The sequence below is a fragment of the Xenia sp. Carnegie-2017 genome, unplaced genomic scaffold (genome assembly GCF_021976095.1).
Source record: "Xenia sp. Carnegie-2017 unplaced genomic scaffold, XeniaSp_v1 HiC_scaffold_24, whole genome shotgun sequence".
In the NCBI taxonomy this organism is placed as follows: Eukaryota; Metazoa; Cnidaria; class Anthozoa; order Malacalcyonacea; family Xeniidae; genus Xenia; species Xenia sp. Carnegie-2017.
The window spans coordinates 12,362,406-12,382,620 of NW_025813487.1; the positions used below are offsets into that span (position 1 = coordinate 12,362,406).

Consider the following 20,215-nt stretch of genomic DNA (forward strand, 5'->3'; position numbering starts at 1 on the left):
GTAATTTTCCCATTAGAAAAACACGTCATTGTTCACACTCGGTGATGTTGCAAACACAGTTGTTATAAGAAGACGCCGCTCTGATGGTAGAAAACACCAAAATGGCCCTCTGAAGCCAGGCACTAGTTACAAAATTTTCCAGCGAGTTTTCGTAGATGATCAGGTAAGCAGTGAGATCAATCTTTGTCAAATTTTACGTGCAATGTTATCAGCACTTTTTTTAATTCATTATAAGTATTTACTTCGTTTCAGGTTTCTTTTTATTCTACTGACTGGAGTCCTCCAGCAAAAACACTAGAAAACGCAGGTATAGGGCTTTTTGTTAAACTCACTGTAACGGGCCATTCAATTGTCTATATACCTCTGCTCATGTGACATAAACGATTTTCACAATTACGCAATTCTTGTGGAATACTTATATGGCAACCATTTGTAAAGTAGATCACAGCTGTGTTTTGTGCATTGCTTTGTTTAATGTCTGTCAATTTGTTTTCACTTGTCTTACTTATGTGTCATTCATGTATTTACTTGTCTTGTACTTAATTTTATGTCATTCATGCCTTCAATTCTCTTGTTTTTAGTATTATATCAATTATGTCTTGGGAAGATAACATTGGTTTTGGTCTGAATAATTCTTGAAATCATGCTCTGTCTTGTTATTCTTATGTCATTTGTAATCACTTGTCTTATGTTATTTATTTCTTATTTGTTTTATAAAACTTTAAACTTTGAAATTGACTTTTTATTACGTTCCACTGGTGATAAGTCTTTTTGTCCTAAATTTTTTACTTTAATAACGGCGCCTCTATGTTTTTCCACTGTTTTAGACATCCCAGCCACGACAAAATGGTACATCATTTTGGTTGCCGTCATTTCAGGAATCATTCTCATCATTGTTTTCTGTTCAATTATTCTACTTTATCGTCGACGTTTTGTATTGAACAACAAAAATAAACAAAATGAACAACTTCAGTCCCCTGGAATAGAGAGCACAGACGTAAACAATGGAGCCTATGAAGAAATGAAGTTATCTGACATATCTAAAAGAAACGATAATGAGGCTTTGACAGATCGCGATGACTCAAATTATCAAGAATTAGACGTACCAAAAATGGACAGGGAAGAAAATTATCAGTCTTTAATGGATATGCCTTACGTCAATATCAAAGATAAAACGTATCAAGACTGAAGAAAGTTCACATATGTACCATTTCTCATGTAATGAATGAAAAATAATAAAAGTGAACTTTTATATGGCATGTAACTTATGTTAAGTGTCAAAGACATGTATCACCAGCTTTAAAATTAGCGAAGGTCTCATGTTTCCACTGTTCTAAAAAGCCTTCTTTTCGCTATGCTAACTGCACAAATTGCTCTCTTTTTTTTAATCTCTTCACTGTTTATAGAAGCGATAGAGTTAATGAACAATCAGCTTTGTCAAACATGAATTAAGAAATGATAATGAGTCATTAACAGTAACTGCTAATGCAAGGTATTAAGAAATGAATACAGAAGATGATTATCAATCTTTAATGGAGGATGATAACGATTTGTCTTATGTAAATGTGAAAAAATTGATGACAATAAATGGTGAAATGCATTAGATAGATACACTATCAACAATGAAATGAGATGAGGAAGGAAAGTGAAATGACAAAGAATGGATTAACATGAGAGAATTTTTTAGTTTATAGTGTATCAAAAACAATGATTTTTGCTAATTCGTTTACGATATTCATTCTATGGTGTGAAGCTCAACAGAATCTGAGGAATTTATTAATTACATATGTAATGAAGATGTATTAAAAGATGCTTTTAAAAGAACAAGAAAAAAACTTTCTAACTAAGGCTTGCTCATACACAAAGCATTAAAAAGGATGGTTGGACCCGGGAGTATCGTTATTCATTAGATGTCTGTTGATATAGATCGTCCAGATTAATAAAGTCATGAGAAGGACTGTTGGTGTTGATTTTGACTGACGTTTAAAACCTTAGCGATGAAGGCGACTACCGCTAAGGTTGTCAAAACGTCAGTCAACATCAACACCAACAGTTCTTCTCATGACTTTCCTTGCCTAGACGATCTACATCTAAAAACACAGCTACGTATACACTTTTCATATGCTGACCGGATTTTTCAATACTTCTACAAAACAATATGTTATTTGCGTATATTAAAATTAGCTAGAGTCTACTATATGCCATATTCAGCAGCGTAGCCTGCTTGACTTTTTTACTTTCGCTTTGTGAATATTTTATTGTTCATTGAACGTGAGAACAATGTAATTTATAGTTTAGTACAATTTATAACATGCATACCTACATAAATTAATATGAGTTCCCCAAATATCAATTCTGTTATAGCCTTGATTTCTAATCGAAGGAAATGAGACCTTTAGCAATTTAGGGGCTCCAGTCGTCTTTACAGAATCCAACACAACAACCCTCTGGCCTAAAAAATTATGACGAAGAAGGTTTTGAAGAAAACAGACATAACTGTATTGAAAGATTTCAGCATTCTAAAGTTTTTTGAATCTTATTACTGCATGAGAACTGTTTTGACTCAGAGCACAGTTTAAATTTGTACAGCCTAGCTCCATAATAAAACCTAATAGACCAGGCTGTCTTGTGGGAGAAGACACAGTAAGAGACTAATCGGGGATATACCAGAACAAAAAGGACCTTGCCACGCCAAACTGTTAATGGTGAACTATTAATTTCACGCTTTAATAAATGTGTAGTACCTCCTGGACTTATAAAACCTCATTCCTACGTGGGAATAGACGATTGTAAACATGAAGATAATCAGCAATTTAATTTTGGTTAGTACGAATTTTTACACAGTTCGCATATATTGTTAAAATACAACTAAACGCCTGTAATTAGCGTTCATGTAAACATATATATGCTTTTTGTTGGTGACATTTATTTATACATTTATTTTATAGTTTACCAGTTGATGTTTGCAAGCTCCCGTGAATGGTATGAAATTGTGTAGTTTTGCAGGTTCACTTAAAGTCACGGTAAACTTTTTCATTTCTTTTTTTCAGGTACCCTTTGAATTTATCTTAAAACATGCGAACTTACATGAAGTACATCATGTCATTGGGTCCATTAGTCACTGTGGATACGGTGGATACCAAATCATTCCAACTAACGTAGAAAAATTTTAAAAGCTTTACTTCCTGTTTTGTAGTTATGAATGTGGAATGCTCTGTAACACGCATTATTCATTTTTATGAATCATTATAATTCAAAAAGAGTCTGAATGTCACAATGTGTTTAATTGCTGAGAAATTCTTTAAAAAGTGCTTAAAAAATAGAGAGAATAAAATACAACTTTATTAATGTTTTTGTGATTTCAACCTTTTTGTCTACTTTTGTGTCCTCCTTTGTGTCTTTCTTTTTTTCTACGATTTGCCAACTTTTTTGTCTCTATTTGTGTCTCTCTTTTTGTCTGCCTTTGTGTCCATCATTTTCTTCATCTGTTTTTCTACCATATTGTCTGCTTTTGTGCGTGCTTTTAAGTATACCTTTATTTGTTTTCTGTTGAACTCTTTATTTACCTTTGTGTCTACTTTTGTGTCTGCCTTTGTGTCTTCCATTTTATCAACCTTTTTCTCCATCAATGTGTCAACATTTATGTTTATCTGTTTGTTCTTCCTTTGTGTCTTTATCATTTTCTCTTTGATCGAGGTGGTTTGTGAATTGCGATCTCATTAATTAATCATCGAGATGAGTACCTCATAATAATAATAATGAATGTCTGTATAATTTCGCACACCCATCATCTTTCCTTTGTTTTTGGAAGTCTTCTCTATGTATTCAGGTTCTTGTAAAACTGGTTGAGCTCATCAATGTTCAGTTGCCGTTCAAAACACGTATCGCTATTTCACAACAATTATCCAACACTTTTCCCAACACTTTTACACACATTTTGAGACAATTGTATTTATTTAGCTGCGCCTTCGATATGTTTAAAATTTTGTTGACATGATCAAGAGCCTCTCAAACAGGCTTTCACAGCTGTAAAATATCTTGTAAGAACATGTTCAAACAATTTGTCAAGCAGACTGAAGCAGTAAACATGAATGGTGGCAGCCTGAAGAACTCAGGCTTCTTAAACTTGCCCCCACTTTCGACACCCTTGTGTTAATATGAAATACGTTGATCAAAAGGATATTCAATTCACACAGACTGATGTTTACTAATTTGAACTAGCAACTGCAAGATGGATTAAGTTTCAAAATGAACACAATCGTCACAAAATGACTACACCCACGTGATTTTCCCTACACTATGCTTGACACTGCTAGAACATAGCACTTGTAGAACACTTCTAAACTGAGTGGATACTCGCTATAAATTATGGTAAAAGTAGAATACGATTTTAAATCTACTTTGTAAAGAGCAATGATATTTACTAATATTCATCTGTACCAATAATATTTAGAGGTTTGTGTTCGCGATACCAACAGTGCGGCCATGGTTATCGTCTCCAATAGCTGCTAATATGGTAATTTATTCTTTTATAGACGTCACACTGATCATTGACCGTTTGACCTCACTTTAAAACATCCGCTTTTACAAGATATATGCATGGCCAGGAAGCTTGTATTTTCATTTTTTTCATGATGACTTCGACATTCTTTACTTCCGCGTATGAGTCAGCGTTCTTGTAAATGCAGAACATCGTCTGACGGCCTATTTTGGTTGATACATGTCCTGAAAGCTGAAATACTACAAGGCCATGAAATTCAAAGGATTCTGGTTCTCGATGCTGGTATATAAGTAATATAACTTCGCTTTTCTCTTACAAGGTAAGAGCTTGCCATTGTTTGCTTTTGAAATCAAGGTATGCCCTTCGGGTTTTTAAATTTCATTGAAAATGAGATGGTTGTTTTTCTTGTATGTCGATAAATTTTCGAAAGACATTTCTTGCTGACCATGTTTTAATCTATAATTATCGAAATTTAATACGATGATGATAAAGAATGATAACATCGCTATGTGTTGATTTAATCTTTTATCGCTTTGTTTGGGTTTTTTGTTTACACTTTCATTACAATTGTGTTTACACAATGTGTGCATGTCTTGTAAGGAAGTCATACCTCCTGCCTTTTTCGTAAAACAAATCAGACACGCGCAGTCTGTGTAGGTATTGTATATTTTATAACTGGGTTTTGTGGGCTGCAATTTGTCGTAGTTAATGTATTCTTCTCAATTATACGACAATTACAATTTTACTGTGAAGTTTTGTATTAGAAAATTCGAAAAATTATTATAAATCTGTATATAAGTTTAAAGATTGGTAATCCAGGCATTACATTGTTTAAAAATAAAAGTTTCTCCGGATTTTATAAATAATTTTATTGAGCTTTGGACTTGGTGCTTCTAGCCTTCATCAGGTCAGCACCGAAGCACCTAGTCGAAAGCTCAATAAAATTATTTATAAAAATCTGGAGAAACTTTTATTTTTAAACAAATCTGTATATGTATAATTTCACAAATCCTTTAGAAATTTAAATTAAGTATCAATAGCTTCATGTATACAAGTTTCACTATGGTTTTTTTTGGCAAAGTTAGAACTTGTTTACAAGATGTGCTATACTAGTCTATGATACCATACTTCTTGTGTGGGTGTATGCATTATAGAAGAAAAATTTGCTCCAGATTATGTCACATCCTTTTGAACTGCTGCATAAATTATACTGCTTCATACAAAATCAGGGGCATCGGAAGGAACATAAAATGGGTGGGCGGGGGGTTGACATTTCAGAAATTATGAGTACCAATGTCTGCAACATGTTGTCAAGTAGTCGCCATTTTTAATTTTAGCAATGCCTGTCGTCTAATCACTAACATAATAAACTAATGAAAAAAAATTGCAAAAGACTCCTACATGATTCTTTAGTGTCCACTCACTGCTCTGTAGATATGTATGTTTTATAGTCAAAATAGACTATTAATAAACATTCTCTTTCATGGTAATTTTGCTATTTCAATACAAAGGGGGGGCACTGCCTCCCTTCTGAGAAAAGTGCAGGGGCTTTACCCCCCTGGTGCCCCTATACAAAATTTAATTCACTTTGTGATTCAATTCACAAATATCTCATTCGAAATGCTATTGCAAAATGAGTTGTATAACTACAGCTTAGTCGCCTCAGTAGTGTATCTTTTGCATATTTTGCTTGTATTTTGGTGAAGTTCCTTCTAGCAAAAAGATTATGAATTTTATAAAAGGTAATTTTAGAACAGAGTTCTTGTCAGGTCAAATAATCAATATTATCTTCACAGACTCATATTGCATAGACAAGTATTATGGTTTATATGACGTAGGCCATATAAGTACCCATTACATCAAAGAATTGCAGAATGAAGGACTCGACAAGTAAACATCTTATCTTGAAAGAAGTCAACCGTTGTGTATAAATATATATAATATATTAATCCTAACACAGTTTTAATAATCGTAAGACGGTTGTGTATAAATATGATTCAAATGTATCTGTACAGATTCCCTGACTTGTAGTGAGTATAATGGGCTGTAGAAAGTGTGGTAAAGGGCTTCAACCCCACCTCCAATAATTAGGATGGAGTGGCTTAGCCCCTACTCCAATGTTCATTGCTACTGAAGAGCTTTTCATTATTTTCCTTGAAATGAGTCACTGTTGAATTAAATTTTTCTAAAGGTCAGAAGGCCACGCCCTGGTTCAACCTTTCAACTTACGTGCTCAACCACCCACCCCCTGAATACAAAGCACATACTTATTTTAGATTTTTTGAATTTATAGTTTTACATGTGCTTTGTTGTTGGCAAAATTTATTTGTTTATCTCTTGTTCATCTATGGCTTATTAAAGCACCTTACAGACGAACAAACTTTCTATGACAAATAGTTGCTATCCCGTGTCTACGGGCAACGAACTTTTTACGTCAAATTTTTAGGTGGCGAATTTTCTTTGATCGTCTGTACGTATCAACATATCAGATTTGGTTGATTTGTCATATTATCTTTGTAGACCTTACAGAGGAAGAAAATCAGTTATATGGCAAATTTTTTACGGCAAATGCATTTATTCAAAAGCTGACACGCTAGCGTTTGAACAAATCCATTTGTCAAAGAAAACTTTGCTACAAAGTCCCATACAGACGGGAAAAAGACGTTTGCCACATATAAATTTGTGAAAAAAAGTTTTCTCGTCCGTAAGCGGCCGTTATTGATATTTGTAAACTATAACTTCTTGAAATAGTAGAATTTTTGAAAAAGTTTTGTTCAGTCATATTCTATGTGGGGACTTCTTTTTTCTCAGGTACTGCTGGATTTTTCTTGAAACATGTTGAAACAGGAAAGTGTATTTATGATACAAAGATAGTACAGTCAAGATATCCACCACCAACTGGGGGAGAAAGGACACTTCACTTCTTGGAGCTTTCCGACAACTGTCTTCATCCAGCATCTCAGTTCAAATTTCTAAATAATGATGCCTTATTGAAGTTGAACGTACCAGGTTGTCTTCAGGGAGTTTATAAGGCAGGAAATAGTTACTATCTTGATATGCTATATATCCACACTGATACACACAACATTAATGACGTTGCTTGTGTCAACAACAATGCTGTAACCCAAACCTCTTGGGGAGGTCTAGCAACGCGGTACGACCGCGCTGGATATCAATTTCGATGTTTAAGACCTCGTACTTCTAAAGAACTAAAAGACATTCAAGGAGTTGATCCTTATTTGAAAATGGCTAGTTGTAAATTTACACCTAAAAAGCAATTTCATTTCGGTAAGGGTTATTTAGTTCTTAATTCATATTTCGGTCCACCAAAATTTAAAACACATGAAAATATTTTAAATATTCACAAGTTATTAAAAAACATGGTAAATCAGCTACGGAAAACATGGTAAATCAGCTCAGCACACAAGAAACGTATTCAAAAAGAAGGAACTTCATTAAATAAAAATAATTTTTATTGGTACACCAACATGTCGGCCATGATGTCAGGTGACAATGTTCTATAGACTTGTTTTTCTTGTGATTTAATTAATACAATAGAAGATTACGATCTTCTATAGTGTTTCTAATGCAGTTTCGATTGACTGGCGAAAACCAGTTTACTACGGGTGCTTTAGCATTACGGTACGAAAGGGCTGGAAATAAATTGCGCTGTTTAAAACCTGCTAAACATAATTCACCGAGAATCCAACAAAGAATTGATCCATACCTTAAGAATGGCGTCTTGTCAAGATGAAAAAAACAAGAAAGTTCATTTTGGTAGGAAATATGTCAAAAATATTTCACTGTTTCTATTTTAAAATTTGAAGTGTTTGTGTACTGTTTATGGATTTAGGTTACTTTAACAGTTTGGACGATTTTAAACACTTTTGCAATATATTTTATAGTTAAAAAAATTCAGCTTTGCGGGTTTTCGGCACTCTTAGTTGGTGATTTTCAGTATTTTTAACGTTTGACCACAGTATGAGAAAACTGACATCAAATCGGGAACTCCATTGTGAAGGTTGCACTATATTTTATATAGGATCGTGTAGAAAACGGCCTATATAAGCAGATTTTTTTTGTAATATATTGTTTTATAATGTATAAGCAAATGAAAACAAAATACGATGTGAAATGACACAAGAAAGCTGTTATAGTGTTTTCTAAACGCGTGTTCCCGATTTGATGGCAGATCGGGACTTTCTTTCTTAGTTTTTTTAGTCACAGCCAAGCAAAAAATAATGAACTTTGAGCGAGAAAAAATCCTGGTACATGAAATTTTTGACAAATAAATTATGTTCCAAAAATGTTCAAAATCATCTGAACTATCTAAAAAGCCCGATATGAAAAACAGGACATTGGCACTTTAAGCTAAGTATGATGCAGCGCTTTATAAAGTTACTGTGATAAAGTGCACAGCTAGTTACCTTCTGACCACTCTTCTGAGAATTTTCGTGTGCCTGCCACTGTCCAATGGCACTGTCTAATTCAATTTGTACCATTATGCCACTGAGTGTAGCTATAAGTCCGTCTGTGTATGAGCCCACTTGCATGCAAGCCCATACACAAGCCCGAAGACCAGGGTCCTAACTAAAACTATTTTATTGTCGACATCAAGACTAGCACTGGGGGTGTGCACCCCAGTGCATGCTAAAGCGACTTATATGGAGTGATGGGTTTTATTATCACAACATTTATGACATGAAAACTACTGTGTAGATAACAACAGTATAATATAGTCCATACATCGCCCCCCATGTGTTTAACGCTCAGTGTATAAGCTCGTGAAAAGGGCTTACTGACTTATATAAGCCCTGTTTTTTTGACCATTTATGACTTGTTAATGTAGTGTTGTAGACATGCAACTATTAAATTAATTAGCATTTTGTACATATTTTGTGTTTTCAATAGGTTCCGTGACTTGCGCTCGACAAAAAATAATGTACGCCAGCTGTCGTAAAGGACAATATATGGTAGTAAAGACTGCAGAATATCGTGGATTGAACCAAGGAAATGTTTGTGGTTCAAGTTACTATTACAACTGTAGTGTTGATGTTACATGTCGTCTAAAAAGACTTTGTGATGGCAAACGAGAATGTAATGTAACTGTCGATGATAACCTTTTCTCTTCAAAAAGTTGTCCTGGTTTGGACAAATATCTTTGCTTTGAATATCAATGTAACTCTACCATGACGTCATTCAATGAAATTTGCAGTAAGTAATGTGGAGATGTAAACGTGCTTTTGATTGATTTGATGAACTGAATATGTAGTTATACTTCAATGTCTGCCGGACTAAGATCACTAAGGAGAATATTCATGTTCATCAACTTGTTATGTTCATCAACTAATTATCTTTTACGATTTTTTATAGTTGAAGATATGCAGTTATCACAGTCGACATTACCCAGCGAAGGTTTTGTGAAACTTTTTTACCAAAGATGATGGGGAATTCGCCGTCTGTAAAAGTTCCTTGGAAAATGTCAAAGATAATGTTTGTCGTTTTCTTGCCTACCCTAAAGCCGATCAAATAAGGGGGCAGACTTCCGGTAGTTCAATGTCTAAAGCTGGAGAAGTAAACTGCAGAGCTACTGTGGCACCTTCATTTCTATGTACGGTTACACCAAGTAGTGGCTGTTCCGAGTATTCAATTTTAAAATGTAAGTTTCGGGAAAAAAATAAAGCTTGATATTTCAATATTTTTTTAGGATAAAATATACTCATTTAATAAAAACGACAAGATTTTTTAAAATAAACATGTTTCAACATCTCATGATGCCATCTTCAGTATAATAAGGAGTATTATGTATGTGATAAATGTATATGAGAGTAATATGATACTGTGATACAATTTATACACTTATGAATAGATTATTATATTACAATGAAATAGTGGTTAGAATTAATGATGAAAGTATTTACAGGCTGAATATAGTGTTAAAACGAAAAACTTGAACGTTTAGATTATGGTTTGTGTTGTTAATGTGAAGGGCTTCTTTGATTTTGAGTGCGAATGCAGTATGTGCAGTGTCGATGATTTTAAAGCAAGAGGGTGAATAGTTAGTTTTGCATGAAGGTGATTTTAAAAGGTGTCGAAAGATATGTGAGTTTTTGTCAGTTGTGGTGTGATCCCTGATTCTGGAGGATAAATGACGGGAAGTTTCGCCAATATATCGGGAATTACATCCCACACAATCGAATTGGTACACCACCATAAATTTAATAGAATCAGGGATATGATCTTGGAATGAGAAGTAGTTTTTGATTTTGAAAGAAGTGAAAATTAGTCGGATTTTAATGTCAGTGCAGAAGCATTTGATGATGTTTGTAAGTCTGTGTTGTGTGAGTCGTGAATGATGTCCGATGTACGGTAGTTTAAAGTAAAGAGTTTTTATGGACTGTTCGATGTTGTTGGTCGTGATTGTTATGTCGGATGTTTTGGTGTTTGCTTTGCAGTTAGTATTAGTTTTTTCATGGAGATATCGTTTGATAGTTTTGTTGATGAAGTGTATTGGCAAAGAGTTGCGTAATAAAATAGATGTGATGTTCTTAAGGTCTTGTAGAAAGTCATTGTCGGTGTTGTTAATTTTGTATGCTCTGTCTACAAGTGTGCGTATTAATTCAGTCTTGTATGAAAGTTGTGTGAAACTGAAGTAGTTCGTCAATAGTCACGTGTAGGTTGGTTTATGATACGTCGACGTTGTATAGGTGTCATGTGATTTTGTTAATGAAATGTCTAGAAAATGTAGTAGGTTTTGTTATTCAGTTTCGAAAGAAAATTTAATGTTCGTTTGTTGTTTGTTGATATAACTAGTTACAGTAGTTACTAGTTACACCAGAATCAAGGAACACACCACAACTGACAAAAACTCACATATCTTTCGACACTTTTTAAAATCACCTTCATGCAAAACTAACTATTCACCCTCTTGCTTTAAAATCATCGACACTGCAGATACTACATTCGCACTCAAAATCAAAGAAGCACTTCACATTAACAAAACTAACCCTAATCTCAACGTTCAAGTTTTTCGTTTTAACACTATATTCAGCCTGTAAATACTTTCATCATTAAGTCTAACCATTATTTCATTGTAATATAATAATCTATTCATAAGTGTATAAATTGTGTCTCAGTATGGCATCACGAGATGTTGAAACATGTTTATTTTGATGAAGAGTCATTTTGACTCTGAAGATGACTACCGCTAAGGAAACGCCACTCAACAACAACAACTTTCTCAGGACTATACCAACCTGGACGATCTACATTACAAACATGTAACGATACTCCCGGGTTCAAACCATCTACTCAATAAATATTTTGTCGCCTCAGGTCATGTTTGTGATGATCCGCTCTTACAAAACACACAGAAGTTCCCGGACTCTTTGTTTGCTGCCTCGACCCAGGACCATAGTGCAAAAGCTGCAAGAATATCCAGTGGCAGTTCGTGGTGTGCTCCTGCTGCTGATGGCAATCATTATCTTCAACTGAATTTCCCAAGTCTTTATAGAGTTAACGCTATCGCAATCTTTGGAGACAGTTCAAGTTTAAGCTTTATAACTGAATATCATTTGCTTACAAACATTGACGGTGTTAATTGGAACTCTGAAAAATACCAAAAGGTAACAAAAAACTTTTCTAATTATATTTTGTTGAACCATACCAGTATTCTATAGCAAATGCTTTAATTTTACTGGCTAGTCTAGTCAAAAATAGTAAATATAGTAAAGCGATAGATAGTAAATTGCGAAAAACATAGCTGCCTACATTGCCATCTCGCGTTTTACTTAGGCTTCTGACAATAAAGGTGATTGTTTATTTCAGAAAGCAATTCTAGAGAGGACTAAAGTTTCCACTCGATACAACATCGAGATTTTGTAGCGTAAAAATTAACAAAATTTAATTGAAATAAATAAACGTGCATTCAGGAAGAGTCGTTTACTTTTCAATGCGAACATTGAAAACTACAGCAAACGCAATAAAACTTTAAAAAATTAAGGAAAACTATTACAACCTTTTTCTTTATGAATACTAGTATGAAGTAAGTGGTTTTAACTCGGGAGTATTTCGATGTAGATCGTCCAGGTTAGTAGAGTCAAGAGAAGGACTGTTGGTTTTGATGTTGACTGACGTTATGACGTCCTTAGCGGTAGTTATCTTCGATTTACTTTTATTCTTTTTTATAAGAATTCTGCTGTCTCCAAATTTCGTTTTGGTAACTTTACTAATTAATCATCGGCTGAAACAATATTGTAACTTTAACAATCAGTTTGTGGTTATATGAACTAACAGATTCTTTCCTCGCGATTTATCTTCAAGTTTAAATTGCAGTTTGTGGCTTTGAAAAGATATTCAGAAGATCCATAAGCCACTATTAAACAAACCCGACTTTTCTCTAACTTTCTAAATTATTTTCATATGTCATTATTTTCTGAAAGAATTTTTTATGCAGTGCGGTGTTTGAAATTAAATTTAGATATAATTTTCGCACTTTGTTGGACAATTAAGCAATTGTCTCATGAACATGAAAAATTCAGGTGACGCAACGGGATTCGAACCCATGATCTCTGCGGTGCCGGTGCAGTGCTCTGACCAACTGAGCTATGAAGTCACACAGTGGTGAGCAGGTCAATTTTGTTGGGCTCATGTTTTCTCGTGAAAGGAATGTCATATGAAGAATGTTTTATGCAGTCTAACAAACATGTTTCACTGTGTCACTTCATAGCTCAGTTGGTCAGAGCACTGCACCGGCACCGCTGAGGTTATGAGTTCGAATCCCGTTGAGTCACCTGAATTTTTCAGGTTCATGAGACAATTGCTTAAATTGTCCAACAAAGTGCGAAGATCATATCTAAATTTATTCATTATTTTCTCTTGTTTCAGATTATACAACGAAATTGGAATGGTTACAATGATGTAGCTATAGATAAATTCTCTCGTGGCATTAAAGCCAAAAGTTTACGAATAGTTCCGGCGAAGTCTATTGGTAAACCGTGTTTACGAATTGAAGTTTGTGGGGGAGGTAAGAAGTGAAAAGATGTCTGGTTTGCTTTGCTCTGTAAAGGAGGTATTAATATACTATATATAAACTTGCTCTTAAAATTAACTAAACACGTGGAATTTTCTTATTTGGGGCATTCTATGCATGTCTAATGGAAACAACGAATAAAGAAGGCAAATCTTAACATTGCGATCTCAGACTTCAGTGTTGCACTACATGTTTCGTTTTTCCACAATTTCCGAACTTTTTACTAAGTATAATGGTGTTCCACTTTTTTGAAATCAATGAAATTCCGACGAAATATTCTATTTTATCGCATGATTTTATCCATCTCAAAATGCAATGATACCAAGTTTACCGTTTTGCCATATCTTGCAGACATGCTACCACACAAACCGACACATCTTACTGTGACTGAAGTTGCATCAAGATACCTCAAGATAACCTGGAAAGATCCCGAAATCACTGGTATGAAACTTGGCACAAGTATCTTGAATCCTCTGACCAAAGTTCGATTAATAGTGCTGAAGGATACTGTCGTTATTTTTAAAAAAACTTTGGAAGCAACTCTAATTAAACCTTACAAATTAGAGAATCTCATTCCTTACACAACGTATGTAATAAATGTAACCGCTGGCAACTCTGAAGGTTTTGGTGGATCAAGCACAGCTAGTTTTATCACTGCTGAAGATGGTGAGTTCATATTATTTTTTTGTGCATTAATATCGGTTTTGTTTGCATTGATGGTTTTATTGTCGTGGACGAATTTTGAGAGCTCAAGTCGTTTGCTGGTAGACTTATGTGTCAATCATGTTTATCTTTTGTGTTTTATTTAAGTTAGTAATGACAGTACACTTGTTGGGATTTTTTTTTAAAGTGTTTTTACTGTTTTACATAAATCTTTGAAAAATATGTTTTTCATTTTTGTTCAGTTCCCGAAGGTCCATCTTTAAATGTTAACATTTTCGCCATCAGCAGTTTATCGTTATCAGTCACGTGGAAGCCACCAGATGTAACCAAAAGAAACGGAAAGATAGTCAGTTACACTGTTTGTATTACGCAATTAGAGAATGAAACGTGTTCAAAGAACTATACCACCAAGGAACAGCATTTTGAAATGATTAATAATGTGAAGCCAGAGACAAAATATTATGTTCGCGTTTCAGCGTCTACGATAGTGGGATCTGGAATTTACAGCAATAGTACATGGGCATTTTCAAATGGATGTAAGTTGCTTATCGTTAAAGTAAATGTTCGATTAGGATGATAAATTTATTCTACTTTCATATTTAGTGGCACCTAAACTGCCCATTACGCAGATTGGAAATTCATTGACTTATTTGTTGCAAAATCCAACTTTGGAATATCGGTTTGTAGCTACCTCAGGGTCAATTTTTACATGCTATAATTAACAAAGAACTATTTTTTTGAGTTTTTTTTAGCTCTTTGCTCAAGTACATATAGGACAATAGTTTTAATGAGAGGATTGGGGAGGTGTAAACAGCTGCTCAGTTTTTTTCGGGCAGTGCTGAGATGTACAACATGTATTTGAACAATTGACGAAAGCAGAGGGTATGCGTGTATTTTTAAAAATGTTTTGCCTTCAATTTGCAGATATTTCTTCGTAGTCGTGATGGAATATGGCGAAGAAGAGAATCGTTTGACTTCTAACTTCAAAAATACAGACTTAGTGACTTTTTCTGAGGCCATTGCCGCCACGCAACCAACGCCGTATATTGCCGCCGTAATGTCTCGCGGAACTTTTAAGTCTGAGTTCACACTTGGTGTTAGCGGAAACATAAGTCTTGCAAGGACAAGAAGACGGCGTTCTAATGGTAAAATTTATTATAATGGGCCGCTGAAGCCCGGCACTAACTACAGAATATTTCAACGCGTTTTCTTAAACGATCAGGTGCGATATTTTCAATACCTTTTTACCCGCATTGATAACAACATTTTTTATTCAGATATGAATGTTCACTTTGCTTCAGGGGGATTATTATTCTACGGACTGGAGTCCAGTGGTAGCAACTGCCCAAAAGCGGAAGTCATCAGGTTGGTGTTTGCTATCAATAGCTTATGTGAAATTTATGGATGTCTGAAGTGTAATGTTTCAAGATCGTTGCAAAGTTCGCTTTTACCAAGTGTCTGAAAATTCTTCATAATGGATAGTGATCTTGTTTGATGATGCAGCAAAAATTCAACAAGTAACTGACGCAAGGATTTTGTACATCTGTATTCCAATTGCATTGCGTTTAAAAATAAACTACCCTACATAAGATATGGATGGTTAAGCCAGTTACTGCATCAATTCATACTTTTTTGAAAGTTTCCAGGTCATTTGTATGAAATTTCAAGCTTTTTGGAGAAGGAGAAGGAATTTATGACAGACATATGTAATGTGTTAGAAATTGCCTGTTCTGTTTATAATCAATAGCATGTACACGCATTGTGCAAAAAACTGCAGGATGTGCAAAAAGTGCCCACCCTCACCCCCACCCATTGAAAAGCATCGTTTAAGACTTTTAACTTGTCAAATTTGAGACATGTGTAGAAATGGAAAAGATTAAAAGTAAAAATTAAAAAACTAAGATGTCAAGGATATATAACAGTAACTTTGACGAAGCAATTAAAAAAAATAATGTTGCGCGCATGTTTTTGGTATAGAACAACATGTCATGTTTTTTGACTGCCTTCGTTGGTCATTCATTTAATCCATTTTGCAGCATTTAAAAAGCTCGACATCATTTGTTGTTTTCACTTTTTTTATCGAACGATTTACTTCTGCTTGTAAATTCTCCATAATGTTTAAAAGTGGCAAATGGTTTGGACTTTGGCCGTTGCATCACATGTATCTAGTTAGTTGTAAGATATTTTAATACAACTCCACTTGCGCGTTTGTAATCATTGTGATGTTGGAACACACGCAAATGAATATAATGTACTGCAATATCAAGTTATCCATTCATACCTTTAGGTAGCTATGTTTTCTTTATAGTTGGGATCAGAGCCCTGTATTTGTAAGAGTTTGGGACATGTATTGCTCTCTGCATTTTGCATTATGATAAAGGTGATTGGGTAGAAGGGGTCACATGGGCATCTTGCCGCCATTTTTGTTCCAAAACCGCAAATTATAACCATTTCTTACTTAGGAGATAAATTATGAAAAAATGTTTACAATGATTTTATGATGCGTTACAATAGTGCCAATCAAAGCGATGTAGAATAGAAACATTTTTGTTCACCCCTTGTACACTTAATGTTTTTTTTGCGTTCTGTTTTTTATCATTCATTTTCATCTTATAGGCGGCGGAAATTCTGGAGCTATTGCAGGTGCAGTTGTGGCTGCTATTTTCGTCATTATTCTTGTCGTATTGGTCATTCTGTTTGTGAGAAGGTATGATTATTACTTTGGGATTTTTTAACGTGCCAGTTTTGCAACATTAAATAACTACGTACCAGTTTTCCAACATTAAATAATTACGTACCAGTTTTCCAACATCAAGTAGCTACGTACCAGTTTTCCAACATTAAGTAACTACGTATCAGTTTTCCAACATTGAATAATTACGTACCAGTTTTCCAACATTAAGTAACTACGTACCAGTTTTCCAACATTAAATAACTACGTACCAGTTTTCCAACATTAAATAATTACGTACCAGTTTTCCAACATTAAGTAACTACGTACCAGTTTTCCAACATTGAATAATTACGTACCAGTTTTCCAACATTAAATAATTACGTACCAGTTTTCCAACATTGAATAATTACGTACCAGTTTTCCAACATTAAATAATTACGTACCAGTTTTCCAACATTAAATAATTACGTACCAGTTTTCCATCATTAAATAATTACCTACCAGTTTTCCAACATTAAATAATTACGTACCAGTTTTCCATCTTCCAGAATTGAAATTCGGCTTCTGTTTGGTATCAACACCTTTTAAATTTCCCCTCTTAGACGGCGTAAGGGAAGGAAACGTTCTGGGTCCGTTAAAAAATCAAATGTAGAAAAGGTCAGACATCACGGACCATCTGTAATGAATCAAGTATTTGTTGGAAGCCATAACATTGAAAATATCAACACCCCTGATAACATCAATAGCCCGATGAACAGTCAGGATGAATCAGTTCTTGTCCTGAATGAAGAGAAAGTTTACGAGAACAATGCTGGTAATCTTTATAAAATCGATTGGCAACATCAGTTTGTGTGTTGTGTATTTTAACACGTTTTTGTGGCTGTTCGTGATGACAAGTTTTTTGTCTGCAATAGCTTAGAGCTTTACCCCGTGTTACTTAGTTTCGTGTGTGTTAGTTAATTTCATGTGTCAATTTCCACACGTGTTACTTAGTTTAATGCGTGTTAATTTCATGTGTGTTAATATTTTCATGTATTTTACTTAGTTTAATGCGTGTGAATTTCATGTGTGTTAATATTTTCATGTATGTTACTTACAGTTTTATGTCCGTTGCTTAGATTCATGTGTGTTTTTAGTTTCATGTGTGTTTTTAGTTCCATGTGTGTGACTAAGCTATTTTCATGTGTGTTTCTTTGTTTCCTTTGTGTTAACTTAGTTTCACATCCTTAACGTCTTATAAAAGCAAAATTATTTACATTTGTTACTGAAATGGAGTAAACCCTCTTCATTGCGCTTGTAAACTTTTCAAATGACGTTCTTTGTTTAAAGATAATTACATACTTATTTTCTCACCTGTTGATGTTTTCCTTTCTGTACTCTTTAAGCTATTACCGCCAAGGATCGTCAACCAATTCCCATAGCAATGTTTGAGAGACACGTGAGGAAACTGAAGCATAACAACATGAAGGAACTAAAGTTAGAGTTCGAGGTAATGTTGCACCAGCTATCATTGAGTTAAGCGCATGCGCATTTAATTGAAAGGTTTTACTTAGGTTTTCGTTGTAAGAAACGCGAGCTTATCATTAAAAGCTCGTAGTAATTGTACAAACTATCTACTTACGTATATAAAAAGTACGTAAAACTGCAAGTTGCTATCACAAAATATCAGGAAATTTTCCGTTGTCACAGTTAATCGTGTGTCCAATTAAACTACCCAAAATTTTACACGTTTTTTTGGCCCTGTCACACATTTGGTGTAACACTTAAATGATTTTGATTTTTACAGGATTTACCAAATGGTCAAATGTCCAATTGGGATGTCGCGAAGAAACCTCACAATACTTCAAAAAACCGATATGGAAACGCTGTCACATGTAAGATTATTAGCCAAGAAACTTTGAATATTCCGAAACTTGTGTGGAAGCACAGTCATTTATAAGATTATGAACGAAAAAACTATACCATAATGACGATAACTGATTGAAATGCAGTCAGATGTAAGATTATTGACTAGTAAATCTTACTACTAATAAAAACGGAGCAATATTGATTATTAGTCTAAGAACCATGCAATACTAACGAAGGCCGTTTCATTTAGACGACCATTCTCGTGTGATACTCTCCGGAGATGAAAAGACTGACTATATTAATGCTTCATTTGTCGACGTAAGTGTTCTACAAAGCTTTAGTTCATTAATTTAACCATATACAGGGTGTCCCCCGAAAAACGGAACCCACACAAACTAATTTTATATGTGCCGAAGTTACTATGCACAATACTATCACTATAGCATTCACATGGTGTTGGATGAACTTGACAGTTCTGCACCTCTGGGATTTTACGGTGTTTGTACACAGTATTACAAGCGGGTACAAACACGTACTTTCATCTCAATTTATAACCCACAATCTTTGTAAAATCAAAGCGACATTAACAATGTTAAAACGGCCACAAAAACGTAATCGTATTTTCCGTGATTTGCATTGGACATTGACAGACTAGCGTGTAAACAAATTAACCAGGCGGAACAAACAGCTGTTGCAGACTAAATTATTTTGTGCAGATTTCATTTTAATACATACATAATTATTTGTGTGGGCTCCGTTGTTTTCGCACATCTTGTATGTTGATTGTCGTTCGAATAATGTCAGTGAATGGTTGCTTACTGATATAGGGGCTGATTATATGAGCCCGGGTTTAGACGGGATTCAGTCAAGCAATAAATGATTTTGGCAAATGGAAAAGATTCAATACTCTTCATCAGATAAATCTTCTCTGGCAATTTCACAATATTCTGGTTTGATAACTACACAAAACATTTAAAATTACACAACCAATTTGGTTTAATTTGAGAACCACAACAGGAATGACTTCTGGTGCTTAATCAAACAGTTGTAATTTTTACGCTTGAAGTTTCTACTCCTTTCAATACCTCAAAATCATTTCACGCCTCGCTGAAACTCGGCTAGCCGGGATCATGTAAACAGCCCCATACACTCCATGCAATTGTTTTTTAACGTTTCTACGTTTGTATTTCAGGGCAAAACTGACAATTATTACATCGCGACTCAAGGTATGTAAAAAGGTACTATCGCACGTGCCTTTTCTAGTTCTAAAGGATGTTTTGAATACGAAATGGTTGTTTATTCGATAATTTCAATGTGTACCACATTAGTGTCAAAAGATATACAGTTACTTAACATTGCGTTGTTGTTAGAGATTATTTATAAGTAAAACTATGTTAGTGAGCTTACTTAGTTATCAAATGTATAAGTAAAACCATGTTAGTGAGCTTACTAAGTTATCAAATGTACACAAAAGCCAAGGGAGTTTGAGTAAAACTTG

General features: G+C 34.4%; 3 protein-coding genes and 2 long non-coding RNA genes across 12 annotated transcripts in view; 4 read left to right on the top strand and 1 right to left on the bottom strand.

Moving 5' to 3' along the window:
• The first annotated feature begins 10 nt into the window (after positions 1-10).
• Positions 11-1,824, top strand: LOC124450461. Of its 2 annotated transcripts, none has more exons than XR_006949983.1 (3): positions 11-163; positions 253-307; positions 828-1,824. XR_006949983.1 is itself a non-coding variant. In XM_047001158.1 (3 exons), coding segments are annotated over exons 1-3 (426 nt in total). In that variant the 5' UTR covers positions 11-175; the 3' UTR covers positions 1,190-1,824. The 2 variants fall into 2 exon arrangements, 1 of the variants encoding a protein (XP_046857114.1); XM_047001158.1 differs by having other exon boundaries at positions 11-177; positions 246-307.
• A 405-nt stretch (positions 1,825-2,229) lies between these two features.
• Positions 2,230-4,140, bottom strand: LOC124450498. Its single transcript, XR_006950015.1, has 2 exons — positions 3,367-4,140; positions 2,230-2,452 (listed from the first exon to the last, which is right to left on the bottom strand). It is a non-coding gene; the product is annotated as an uncharacterized LOC124450498 (long non-coding RNA).
• On the top strand, positions 2,940-3,377 carry LOC124450494. The gene is made up of 2 exons (XR_006950010.1): positions 2,940-2,982; positions 3,051-3,377. It is a non-coding gene; the product is annotated as an uncharacterized LOC124450494 (long non-coding RNA).
• A 435-nt stretch (positions 4,141-4,575) lies between the features above and the next one.
• LOC124450455 (protein eva-1 homolog C-like) lies at positions 4,576-9,945 on the top strand. Of its 3 annotated transcripts, XM_047001151.1 has the most exons (5): positions 4,576-4,820; positions 7,313-7,789; positions 7,870-8,278; positions 9,413-9,715; positions 9,875-9,945. In XM_047001151.1, the coding sequence occupies exons 3-5, from the start codon at positions 8,236-8,238 to the stop codon at positions 9,943-9,945; spliced, it is 417 nt and encodes a 138-aa protein (XP_046857107.1). In that variant the 5' UTR covers positions 4,576-4,820; positions 7,313-7,789; positions 7,870-8,235. The 3 variants fall into 3 exon arrangements, with proteins under 3 accessions (XP_046857107.1, XP_046857106.1, XP_046857105.1); XM_047001150.1 differs by having other exon boundaries at positions 7,313-8,278; XM_047001149.1 differs by lacking the exon at positions 7,870-8,278.
• A 34-nt stretch (positions 9,946-9,979) lies between these two features.
• LOC124450442 (receptor-type tyrosine-protein phosphatase F-like) overlaps positions 9,980-20,215 on the top strand; it is a 63,325-nt gene continuing 53,089 nt past the window's right edge. For all 5 annotated transcript variants that reach the window (XR_006949979.1, XR_006949978.1, XM_047001114.1 and 2 more), the window contains exons 1-14: positions 9,980-10,160; positions 11,837-12,126; positions 13,388-13,526; positions 13,884-14,198; positions 14,438-14,731; positions 14,799-14,874; positions 15,120-15,417; positions 15,497-15,560; positions 16,812-16,902; positions 17,472-17,683; positions 18,255-18,358; positions 18,656-18,743; positions 18,968-19,035; positions 19,910-19,943. Coding sequence is in view for 3 of the 5 variants with exons in the window: in XM_047001114.1 (XP_046857070.1) it covers positions 10,058-10,160; positions 11,837-12,126; positions 13,388-13,526; positions 13,884-14,198; positions 14,438-14,731; positions 14,799-14,874; positions 15,120-15,417; positions 15,497-15,560; positions 16,812-16,902; positions 17,472-17,683; positions 18,255-18,358; positions 18,656-18,743; positions 18,968-19,035; positions 19,910-19,943 (2,176 nt within the window). In the remaining 2 variants the exon portion in view is untranslated. The remainder of the gene's footprint in view (positions 10,161-11,836; positions 12,127-13,387; positions 13,527-13,883; positions 14,199-14,437; positions 14,732-14,798; positions 14,875-15,119; positions 15,418-15,496; positions 15,561-16,811; positions 16,903-17,471; positions 17,684-18,254; positions 18,359-18,655; positions 18,744-18,967; positions 19,036-19,909; positions 19,944-20,215) is intronic.

What these genes read in the sequence shown, in the direction of transcription:
- LOC124450461 (XM_047001158.1), top strand. An exon ending in AAAAACACTAGAAAACGCAG is followed by an intron (nt 308 to 827) that starts GTATAGGGCTTT and finishes CCACTGTTTTAG; the next exon opens with ACATCCCAGCCACGACAAAA.
- LOC124450455 (XM_047001149.1), top strand. Translation starts at nt 7,558, where the DNA reads ATGCTATATATCCACACTGATACACACAACATTAATGACGTTGCTTGT. An exon ending in TAAAAAGCAATTTCATTTCG is followed by an intron (nt 7,790 to 9,412) that starts GTAAGGGTTATT and finishes TGTTTTCAATAG; the next exon opens with GTTCCGTGACTTGCGCTCGA. An exon ending in GTCATTCAATGAAATTTGCA is followed by an intron (nt 9,716 to 9,874) that starts GTAAGTAATGTG and finishes GATTTTTTATAG; the next exon opens with TTGAAGATATGCAGTTATCA.